Source organism: Dermacentor albipictus, chromosome 7 (assembly GCF_038994185.2).
Source record: "Dermacentor albipictus isolate Rhodes 1998 colony chromosome 7, USDA_Dalb.pri_finalv2, whole genome shotgun sequence".
NCBI classification, from domain to species: Eukaryota; Metazoa; Arthropoda; class Arachnida; order Ixodida; family Ixodidae; genus Dermacentor; species Dermacentor albipictus.
In genome coordinates, this window is record NC_091827.1 from 18,820,940 (window position 1) to 18,832,967 (window position 12,028).

General features: G+C 40.9%; 1 protein-coding gene across 1 annotated transcript in view; it reads right to left on the bottom strand.

The window, feature by feature from the left end:
• Positions 1-12,028, bottom strand: part of LOC135896632 (cathepsin L-like) — a 31,446-nt gene that overhangs the window by 18,292 nt on the left and 1,126 nt on the right. The window contains exons 2-7 of the mRNA XM_065425106.1: positions 6,895-7,002; positions 5,811-5,891; positions 4,575-4,619; positions 2,962-3,067; positions 1,415-1,528; positions 772-926 (exon numbers count right to left, since the gene is read on the bottom strand). Of these exons, the coding sequence (XP_065281178.1) occupies positions 772-926; positions 1,415-1,528; positions 2,962-3,067; positions 4,575-4,619; positions 5,811-5,891; positions 6,895-7,002 (609 nt within the window). The remainder of the gene's footprint in view (positions 1-771; positions 927-1,414; positions 1,529-2,961; positions 3,068-4,574; positions 4,620-5,810; positions 5,892-6,894; positions 7,003-12,028) is intronic.

The following is a 12,028-nucleotide window of genomic DNA, read 5'->3' on the forward strand; positions in this document are numbered from 1 at the left end:
CTTTCCTTTACTATCCCTAAGTCCATTCACTTCGGGCAGGGTTACTACATCCTTATTGACGAAAGCACCCTGGCAGCTATCAGGCATCTCACAATGCTTGCTATGATGAGCTTATTCTGAAGCCATTTTGTGGTCACAATGGCAATGATGTTGGAACTGACGGTAGCCTGTTGCATGGCTGTTTTCAATGCTATCTTTGGGGACATTTAAAGACTGTTGATATTTACATTTTATTCGGTTGTCAACACTTAGTTAGCATCAAGACTCACGGAGGTAGCTCTCAAGAATTACTTTTCTCTCTCTGGAGGTGGAGGGAGTTGAGGCTTGCCTTAGGAAAACGTACTTGAATCGAAAATGTGCCCATCATGGACATTGTCGTGGCAGTAATTTTGATTCTCTAAGTTCTAAGGGACACGGACGGGGAATAAAGAAAATCTCTTTTTGCTGAAAATTTCGTTGAGCTGTTATTTCTTATTTGAGGAATTAGATGGTAATGGAATAGCTCGAGTATATGTACTGTTCTTTGAAGTAACATCAGTAGGCTGCCATTCACAACTTCGAAGTGCCTGCGAAATTTCCTCTGTGCTTTCCCTCACTTTGTTGTCTCTGCTTTATATGGCTGCAATTAACAAAAAAATGAACCCCTCAGTTTACTGTATCCTTCTCACACAAACCTATTTCTAAATTTTTGAAGAATTCTGGGTCTCCTGTGATCGCTGTTCGTGCACACACCTAAAGAGTTACGTGCTAAATCAACTTCACCGTGCTTACCTGATTCTTCACTTCAGTCACAGCTCCCTTGGTTCTCCAATCGAAAAGGTCTGGTAGCGGTTCGTTCACGGGTCCAACTTTGATTGGCTTGACCTCTTCTTTGTGCTCAGCCAGATCCTTCTTCAAGCCAAGGTAGTGGCGCTCAAATTCACTCGCTGCAGTACAAATGTCTCACATTCAGAACTTCTGCTTGCAAATGCAGCAGAAGCTGAGTTTGCAATGTGCAACAGTGCAGTCCACAGTTAAAGGGAACACGTTTAGTTCACAGTACATGCAAATTATGCCCTCTGGCAAATGTACATTTGTACGGTTTGCCACAGGTGACTTGTGGGTGGTGGCACTGGCTTTTTTTTTTTTGTCTATGCAGTTTAATGACGTAGCTTAAAATTTATAATGACAGGTTGACAATGGGTGTATTACAATACTTTCTACAGATGCATAAAAAAAGCAAACTGAACAGCGACCATTTTGTTTTTCTTCTTTTTTTGCTAATAATCAGTTCTCTCTCACATTGCTACAAGGCAAACATGCGTAAGCACTGTCGGCCAAGCCTTCAAAAGAAAGTGAACACCGAGAAAGATTTTACCATCGTAAAGATACAATGGCCAGGTACTAAAAGGGTGAAAAATATCAGATGTCTTACGTGACAAATCAGAGAACTCCGTGAGGCCATAATGTGCAGTCCCCTCTTCGAGTCTGTTGAAAAGTGCAATTCTCTTCAAGTTGTTCTTGAAAATCATGAACCGAGCTTCTTGCTCTGGGGACAAAAAGAAAAGAAGCACGGCTTGAGAGACAGTCAGTTGTTCAAAGACGGTCAGCATCACCGTCATCAAAAGCCTAACTTGTCTCCATTCCAGGCCGAAGGCCTCTCCCAGAGATCTCCAGTTACCTCTGTCTTGCTTCAGCTGACTTCACCCCATGCCTGCGACGTTTCTAATTTCCTCACACCACCTACCCTCTGCTGCCTTCGACCGAGTTTCCCTTCCCAAATAGCACCAACACCAAGTATAGCAAGTACCTCTGAACAGACCACTGCTTACCTATTCTGCACAATACACACCTTGTCCAGCTCCATTCCTCCTCAATATGCACTACCCCATTGGCTCTCTAATTCGAACCACAGTCCACCTGTCTCTTAACGTCATGCCTATTATTTTTTCGTTCGACAGTTTGCTACGTGGTTCTTAGCTTGTTTTCTTTTTTTTCCAAGTTTATTTATTAACCTCCAAGTTTTTGCCACATATGTCAGTACCAGTAGCATTCAATGACTGTGCACTTCTCTATTCGAGAATAGCAGTAAGTTGCTGATACACCTGCTATGTGTGTTACAACCCATTTTTATTTTTATGTAAATTTCACAGTTTCATTCATTATTGTATGCTGTTTTTCTTCAGCTTCTTGAAATATCCAATGCTTTTTGTGCTTGCTGTTAAACACCAACAAACTTGACAGTCATTGGCCACACTTGTATATCACAGATAAGCACTGCCTCCAGCAAAATAAATAAACTGGGTCATCTTAAAACTGATGACGCAGTTTCAAAACAGCCAGCAGCAACCAGCGCCTGTCACGACTGTGCTATGACAGTTTCCTGAGCAGCTTTGATGTAATGTTTATACTAAAGGTGTACTGACGTTTTTTTACTCAATTTTTTGCGTTAACTGAAGCTTTTAGACCTCCAGTTCCTACAAAACCTACTGGCAAGCCTTGTGGTGCCCTAAATTATTTAATATAATGGCTTTTCTACAGCCAGTTCTCGTTTCGTTTCCCAAGAGACTGTGTTTTGACATCATGACGCAGAAGGTGGTCCCGCAAGAGCAGGACATCACGATGTTGAGCACTCGCTCCTACGCGCTCAATGGCCTCTATGCTTCTGCTCATTGCGAGGCCCGATGGCGCTGCCTTACAGATAACTGAGCAAGCCGGAGGGAGTGCCAAAACCTTACAATTTCCTGCTGCTACGTGTCTACCTTCTGCATCATGGGGTCATGGCCCAATCACCTCCAAGGAAACAAAACCGAAAGTGGTCGTAGAAAAGCTATTTTGTTAAATTATTTAGAGCATTCTGAAGCTTTCCAGTACTTTTTAAGTCGTTTCAAGGTTCCAGACCTTCATTTTGTGCAAGAAATGAAGAGTCGAAAACATTTATATCAGCAATCCTTTAAAATACAAAGTCAAGTTCCTCCCAACCTTCTTTGTCCTTGTATGTTTTGTTGTATGTGCGGGCGAAGACGCTGAAGAGGGACCTTTCTTGCGACAGCTTCAGGTGTTTCGACAGGTAGGCAAAAGTTAGGTCCTGGAGAAAAAGCAAACAACCATATTCGTAGGTGCCTGCCGAATCATGCACAAACGTATTCGACCAATGTAATTTCAAATGCTAAGGAGCACACAAACGTTTGTTTGGAATATAAAAAATTAACTATCCGAAGTTGAACATGACATAGTTTAAAAACAGTGTTATACAGATACATAATTATACAGACAGATATGCACACTTTTGTGCTCATAAAACACATTTAAAACCACAGTAGGTATACGAATGGATTTACAACCTGGTCAAATTTCTAGATGTGGCACCATCTCATAGTGGCAGCAGAGTATAAATTAGTCTATCCTTGTTTTAATGAACACAGATATAACAACTTATCTAGTATAAAGTAAGTCTGAAATGTTTCTCAATGATATCAGCGAATATTGGAATAATAAAAGTACTTTCATGTCAAATGCGACATTGCTATAACGAGCTTTGACTGTACCATTTCATAATTAGTCTTGTATAATGACTTCCTCCCAGTCGAGTCATTTTAACCACATTACACTGCCATCAGAAGCATGAGAGCTTTAAATTAACTTATGGCCTTGTTCGAATTAGACGGTTCCAAATTGTGCTGGGCAAACCAAAATTTTGAGCTTTGTATGAATTAAACAGATTATTTAATTATGTACGCATTATAATTACCACAAATTGACCAAATGAAATCATTCAGAAGACAATTCTTGACTGCTGCGTCTTTCGCCAATTTATTTTGAGGATATGAATTTCTGCAAGCTTCAGTTGGAAAAGCAAGAGGGAGCAGATGTGATGAAACAATGTACAGTAATACACAGATGCCCACTTGTCTTTGGAGGAATCTGTTTTCTAAACTATTGTGTGCTAGCCACATATTTAAAAAGCCACAATCTTTTGCAGTGTAAGCAATACAAATCTGCAACCTATCAACATTTCATACTTGAAGATAACTTATTTCAGCAGAAGGACTCGTGCAATTGTAGAAAACATAACTTTTTATGGTTGCTATGGATATCAATAAGAGCAGCAACACAATCTTTTACAACACCTTAACATAAAACACAATAATGTAATCACAAAATGTACTAAAACTTAGCGAAAAACTTTAAAAATTGCTTTGTTAGTTGAGATGTCGACTGTTTATTGAAAAATCTGCAGACTTCGTTCCATAGGAATGCTGTGAAGAGCTATTATGCTGTATACTGTAGTAAGGATTACCCGTGCCTCAGACAACAGAAACATTCATGAAGTGTTTCATAAAATTTTCACATAATGGCAGCAAAAAATTTCGGTCGCCATTATACATTGGTCTGGTGTGGTAAGGTAGCACTGCTACGTCCGAAAAATCAGGCTTTGAAAAATCAGTGGGCTCTCTCGAAATCAGTTCTGACCTAGGCTATATGTAAATGAAGAATCATAAATTTAGTAGTGTCATATGACAATCACAAGCAAGCTCTAGAAACAGAGTATTTTACGATAAACTTGTAATAGTTGGCAGCAATGCAATACGCACCTTGGGATCTACAACACCCGATATCCGTGTGACGATTGACATGGCCTGAAGTAGAGAGCAGTAAATTTTTACTTCGGCGGAGAAAATTCTGGTCAATAAGCAATGCTTCCACTTACAAAGTACCAATTACAGCGCAGGAACCAACCTACTTGTGACAAGCGTTACTTACAGGTGCAAGCACTAGAACTTGGAATTTCACTTTATTATTTGCTTATGCCCTATTACAAGCATTACAACAGCGGAGGCAGCAGTTGCACGAACAATGAAAATGAACACACTATAGCAGTAAGTACAGAACACTCTGCAGCCCAAGGAAGTAAATAAATAGAACAGAAAAAGAAATACAGAAGAATATCAATGTATGTTTTCAGTGTAACATGTCGGGCAGCTTAAGAACTTGAATAAATGACAACAGCATTGTGCAGCAATACAAGGATGCTATTCGAACGTAAACAGCAGTCATATGTATATGAAGGAGAAACATCAGCCACATCAGGAGCAATGAAAGCAAAAGAAATTTTAAGAGCTACTCCAAAAGCTTCATTTATCACGTGCACCAAAAGCTAAAGAAGGCAGTCAAATGCATTCAGTGGAATTTAGTAAAAGCTGCTTGAGCAGCAGCACTGGTTATAAAAAAAGATGCAAGGTAAAAGGACTTGCTCCCTCCTACGGACAGTGCTTTTATTGACAGACGTAAAGGATTCTAGTGTGGGAATCATACTTTTAAAACACAACAATAACAGTGACACTTTTTGTAATTTCACACATGTTATTCGTGATAAATGCGTAAAGTTTCCTAAAATGCCAATTCTTCAAGGATAACGAGGAGGCATGATACTACGGATATAGCAGAATCTTCATTAACTTGTTCCTGGTTTATATGTTCCCAGTGGAGAACAGTGAAAATGCCCAATTCAGATTGTGATTTGCACATATTGGGTCTTTTCAGACATGTTTTTCTTGCATTTGCTTTTTAGAAATCTGTCAATGACGTTTCACTGTCATTGACACATGGCCTGGAGTGACTGCCAGCTTAGTGAGGTCTAGGAAATCACAATGCCTAGTTTGGAAAAACTGAGTCAAATAATGACAACCTGAATTATACTGGTACTATATACAAATATACATCCAGGTAAGAGCTGCATAACCAATTATGTCGCTATAAGATTTCAGAAGAAAGGAAAGCATGATGCAAGTAAAAACAGAAAACGGCCCGGCAAAGGAAAGTATGCATACCGCTTCGCATGTGAATGAGTTGACGTTCCGATAGTTCTCCCATGCTCTGCTGTAGATTTCAGCTTCACATATCTTCACTGGCTGCAGGAAAACAACGGCAGTTGAGTATATGCAAGTGGAAAACAGGATTGATTGATTGATTGATTGATTGATTGATTGATTGATTGATTGATTGATTGATTGATTGATTGATTGATTGATTGATTGATTGATTGACTGACTGACTGACTGACTGACCATAAACATGGGTTTTGAGATGTACCACAGAGAGATGTTTCTGCATTATAATTTAAGCTACCTGAAGTTCTTTTCCATGCGAACAAAGCCCAGTACACTAATGGTCTTGCACTCCACTTGCATTGGAACCAAGAATTAAACCTGAAGCGTTTCTATAAATAAGGCACTGTGGTATGTAAAAAAAAGAAAAGCCAGGAAAAATACAGGAAGCAGAAGAAAAGGAATCCTCAAATTCATAGTTTAACATATTGAGGACCTAAAGAGTGCAACAGATAGATAACATGATTTTTTGGGGTATCTGTAGTCCCTCCATGAAGAAAGAGAAAATAGGCTGATGCACTTGTGTAGAAAATAGTGCACCAAGTACTTGCAATCCGTGACATTATTCAGTTGCACAGGCGAACCAGTAGAAAAGAATATCATGATGCTCCAATGTGAATAAAATAAAAACTGAATCACAGACATACACTTAAATACACAATATACACAGCATACACAAAGGATGCAAATGTGATGCTTTACATTATTATAGTGAGGAAATCAAATGTAATCTTTGTTTTGGTTAGAGCAAGGAATAATAACTATACTGGGAATTTAAGTAAGATCCCGGGTCAAGCTATAGATAAAGCTATAGTAAAATTATAGCTCATAAATATGCATTCAGAGATGTTAAGAACTGATTACCCTGACAGGTATGAGTGATGGCTTATAAAGAATACATTTGACAAGTTGTCATTGCAGTATGTGCATGAAATGCGCCTCCATGCTTTTATATTACATTTCGCATTATGCCCCAAGGCAACCCACATGTAAGTAAAATCCAGTAAAAGGCCATGTTACAACTCACCTTCCCTTTTTTTGCAGTGCAGAGCTCCCTGGTGTAGTTTCCTTTCGACACCTTACAGACCGATTCTGTCATCTTCATCTTGAGTCTGATTATGACTCCCGAGACAACCTGTGTACGACGAAAAAGAAAGAAGGGGAAATGCATTAGAGCATGTTAGTTGCAATAATTATTTACTATACAGAGCGACGCTTCAATGGAAAAGCTTTAAATTAGATTATGGGGTTTAGCAACCCAGGGCAAAACATAAACTTAGGGGGGGGGGGGGGGAGGGGACTACAAATTTATTTAAGCTACCCGGGCTTCTTAAGGGAGCACTGAAATCTAAGAAGACAAAGCGTATTTTGCAATCTCCCTCCATGAGAATGTAGTCACTGCAACCTAGAGCCAAACTCGCAGCCTCAACCTAAGCAGCAGAAGAACCAGAGGTGTCACCAAAGGGAGGGGTAAACCAAGAGGAAAAGGCAGGGAGGTTAACCTGGGATGTTAACCAAGGACATGCCCGGCTGGTTACCCTACACTTGGAGGGGGGGAAGCAGGGAAAGAGAGATAAGAAAAGAAGAAAGACAGAAAATTTGAAATAAAGAAATAACCAGAGTGCACACACTCATGGAAGAATATGCACGTACAGTCACAAGCATTCGAATACTACATGGTGCAGTCGTTTTCCAAGAAACACAGTCGGTCGTTTGATGCTTTATGCATGCATCCAACAGTGCTAAGGCCAAGGTGCCAGGTTCTTTTTCTCTGAGAGCGCCAGGATATTTCTGTTCGGTGGGCAAAACATGATTCTCCTTTTCTTTGGGAATGCAGGAGGGCATTCTATCACTTAGCACTCCTTGGCGGTAAAAGAGTTTGAAGATCGGTTTAGTGGAGGCTAGTAACACACGTTTTGACAGGTTGAGAACGGAGAGTCAACTGGTTATATTGTCAAGCGGCAGTGGTGGTGCTGCTGTCGGACAGCTACTTCAGTTCGAGCAGGAGGCAATGACCCCAACAGCGGGGACAACAAAGTAACCGACAGTCACTTCAAGAGAAAGGCAACGTAGGCGCAGGAGAAAATATTTCACTAGGCTCTTGCTGCCAAAGCAGGAGCCTATAGCTCCATCATTTGAACCCTGCTTGAACACCACTTAAATGACATGTACCGTAATTATCACCACCACCATATTTAGTATAGATGCTGTACTTACTGTTTGGCTTACATTTAATTATATCATCTCCAAAGGGATGGAGTGTTCCAGAGACCTTGATCTAGGCGAATTGTTTGACCTTTGCAGCAGAGGCTATGTTGAATGCGTTTAAGAAGCCGGTGTTTGTGGTACATAAGTTTTTTTAAAAATCCGTACAGAAAAAAGCTTGTAGAGGTTTTTCTGCAAAACAGAAGTGTGCAGGAGTAATGCCTGCTGAATATATTGATAGGACAATATAGTCATATAAGTGTACTAAGTATACTACTCATAAGCTCAAGATACTCATACTATAGACAGTATATGAGTGAGCTTATGCAAGACACATAACTTAGAAGGCACTTTACCTCAGAGCTGCCTCTGATGCAACTATTCCTAGTGAAACAATGTTTCTGCCACCATGTATTTAGATGGGAACTCCCCAGGCAGAAAGTGCTATGGATGCATTGTTGCAGTTCTTACAAACAACAAAAACTGCACAAGGAACTCCAGTACTGACAAGCGTTAACAGTTATCCTGTGCTGTGAAAAGCAGTAACTGTGTGCACGCGCTCAGTTCCCCGGTCTCTCTATTTCCTTCTTATCTTCCTACGTCCCCCAAACTTTATTTGTCTGGGTGACCCCCTAGCCTTTCTTTTCTTTTATCTCCCTCTCTTGCCTTGGTAGAGCTTTTTCATCAACTTGCAAATGGCACCATTTCCAGGCAACATGAAGGATGAGCAAGGCGAAAGAGAGAGGGAGAGATACAGTTATTTCATTTCAGCGTCCTGTCCAGGCCTACTGGGCACTAGGGTGATGGTGAGAGGCTGCGAGAAACGGGGTTGAAGGTGAGACATCGGTGGCATCGACTCTTGATTGGCGTTTTTCTCCTTCTTGTGGTATGGTTAACCCAAGCGCTATTGTATGCTCTGTTAACATGGCCACATTAGATGGTGTTGGGTTAGACAGCCACTTCTCAAGTTTGTGTGGTCTTTTTGGTAGTGTCCCAAGTATAGATTGAAGTGCGTGTTGACCTACCGGGCATTCCCATAGTGTATGGGATGTATTGAGGTGTCACCCACATTGCAAGGTGACATCAATATGATCACAATTAAGACACATTGACTACGAAGCTCATCGCATGTCTTTCATGTTCTCTGGCACTGTTTGCAGGCCATGACAAACCAATAACTAGCGAAACAAATAGACTGTCATCGATGTGTCATGTCCAGATAACTAGTAGGTGAGTGGCAACGAAGTGTGCGAAATGCTTGCGTATGCACACTGAAGTAAGCGCCCATCTTTGGGGGGAAAAAAGATAAAATGGTTGCATTCTTTAAGTTTCTGTGTCTATAGTGCTATAAAGCCCATAGCGCTATAGCTCTAAAGAGATGTGTTTTTATAATAAAGCTGCAGTATTAGTACAGATGTATCCAGCAGTACTGGTAGATGTGGATTGGCGGGGCAGTGCTGTCATTTGGCATTCACAACGCTGTGTGATAAGAGGCACACCTTCCACACAAAACTTGTCACAAAATGAATCCATCTTGCAAGTTTGGCATGCCGTGAGGCCTCAGTCGGCAAGGCCAGGCCTTCACCGCATCAGCCTCAACGTGGTTTGCACCAACTACTTTAAACAGAAACTTTGGTTATTAGACTTGCCAGCATGCTTACTGTGCGATGATTCTGAGGGACTCGCAGTACTTTTTACGTGAGCACAGCCAATGGATGTCAGACAGACAATCTCTGAACGCTGTGTGGCATTTGTATCACAACTTGGGCTTGTATCTGCGGGAGATTCTTGGCTAACGAAGAAAGAAACTTCGCTTGCAGATTGCCCGTAACAAGAATACTTCCGATATTTTTGAAAACTGCAGGTCTTACTGAATCTTTATGAACAGTCTCTCTCTGTGTGCATGTGTGTGGGAGGCATGTGCTGTTTGTGCGACCACTGTGTATACCGATAATTATCCCCCACCAGCTGGAGTGCCATGCCAGGCCATCAGCCAGGTAAACACACCCAGCATTTAATTAGGCACAGCATCTCTCTCAGTGTTAATGGCAACACCTCGTGTCACTTTTCAACATATTGGTCTATTAAATTCGACAAATTGTTGAATAAAGCTGCTATTAGTCTTATTATTACTGTCAGCGCCATAAAGAAGAAACGGAACAAAGAACTGAAATAAAGAATTCCAACTGAAAGTAAGTTAATAAAAGAAAAGGGAAAAGCTGCCCTTGCATATGGCTGTAGTTGATGTATTTATGCACATGCTGGGTGTGGTGTGTTATGATGCCACTGCACTATTCGATATGCACGAGTGAAGAAAAAAAAATGGAACCATAGCTCATGCAAAAAAAAGAAAACTCTTGTGGAAAGGAATGCGCACGTGCTTATAATCCAGAAACCAGCAACAACAACAAAAAAAGTGGGGGCTAAGAGAGAAAACTAAAATAATAACAACTGGCAAGAGAATAAGCCTGCGACACACGAAAGCAGGAAGCTCTCGGGTGTGGCATCGCTCCAGTAAATCAACCAGACGGGCAGGAAATATCTGGCGCCTCCACCTTAAGAGAGCCATACTGGAATGATGAGATACGGGGTGCCGCCCTTCGTGTACTACACCCAAAACATGTCTCACTTTCACCGGCATGTAAATTTTGACTGGGTTGTGTGACGCACACCCAGAGCTGTTTGGCATACACATGTGCATTTGTAGATGTGGCAACTGCTATTGCTTGTGTTTTTGCTTAACAGTGTTCCCTGCTCACTCTCTAAAACATCCAAGCACTTCAGGGGTGAAGAAAAGGAACTCCTGTAGAAGAACAGAGAGAAGAGGACAGCACAGGAAAGGCACTGATCTTCACCTGCAATTTTACTGCACTGAAAACTACACCCCCCAAAACTCCCACATAAACATATTCAGATGCTCAAAAACATGCTCCCTGCTTATTTTTCTCCCTTGGGACGCTAAAAAGACTTGGATGCCTAAGTTCCAACCAAAAACAGCTTTCTGCATTAAGTATGGCTCTCCAGACTTCTGAGTTGCCGTGAACACATAGCATGACGACAGCAAACTTTTTTGACTAGTCCAAGCAACTTCAATCCTCCATAGAGATCCGAATTATAAGCATCATGCAGAAACATGTATTTATTCTGCTTACTATCAGCGAGGAGAAATTAGAAGTATGGTGGGAGGCAGAGAACTGGTCATCTGGTTTGGTTTGGTTCCGTTTTTATGATGGCACATACCCACTACGGGGGATTGGTCATAAGCTGATAACTTCAGTTTCTTTGGTTAACAAATGCCTGGCAAGATGAGCTGATCTCTGCTCACCAGCTTATCATCCTCCACCATTCTCATAGCCTAGTCATCACAGACAACCAGTGCTTTACAAACCAATCATAGTTTATCTCATTCAAGTCACACTATTATGCCTCAAAAAGAGGAATGGAAAACGAGGTGGCAAATAAAAAAGCACAAACATATGCAATTACAGTTCAACAAAGGCTTCTTCAAGATTGAAATAATGAACAAATATATATATATCAAGTGTTGTGGGAGGGATAATGTGAGCAGTAGCTACAATCAGAAAGCTGCACAAAGCGCACTGATGCCAGCGCGAGTTATTTCTGGCATAGCCACTGCACCGAGCTCTGCAGTGGCTTTCAATCACGTGTGCCTCTCAAGTCAGTTATCATGAAGACCCTGTCTATCAACTTGTGGCTGAGATATACCCGGATCATGCCATTGCCGTTAAAGCAAACATGCGCTCCACCGTTTATAGATAAGACAGAGCTCTGTTTTTTCATACGAACAATGTACAACCAAGGAATTCAGACAATATTTGTGTTACCAACTATAACCAAAACAATGTGAAGAGCATGCATGCATGTGCTATATATATATATATATATATATATATATATATATATATATATATATATATATATATATATATATATAT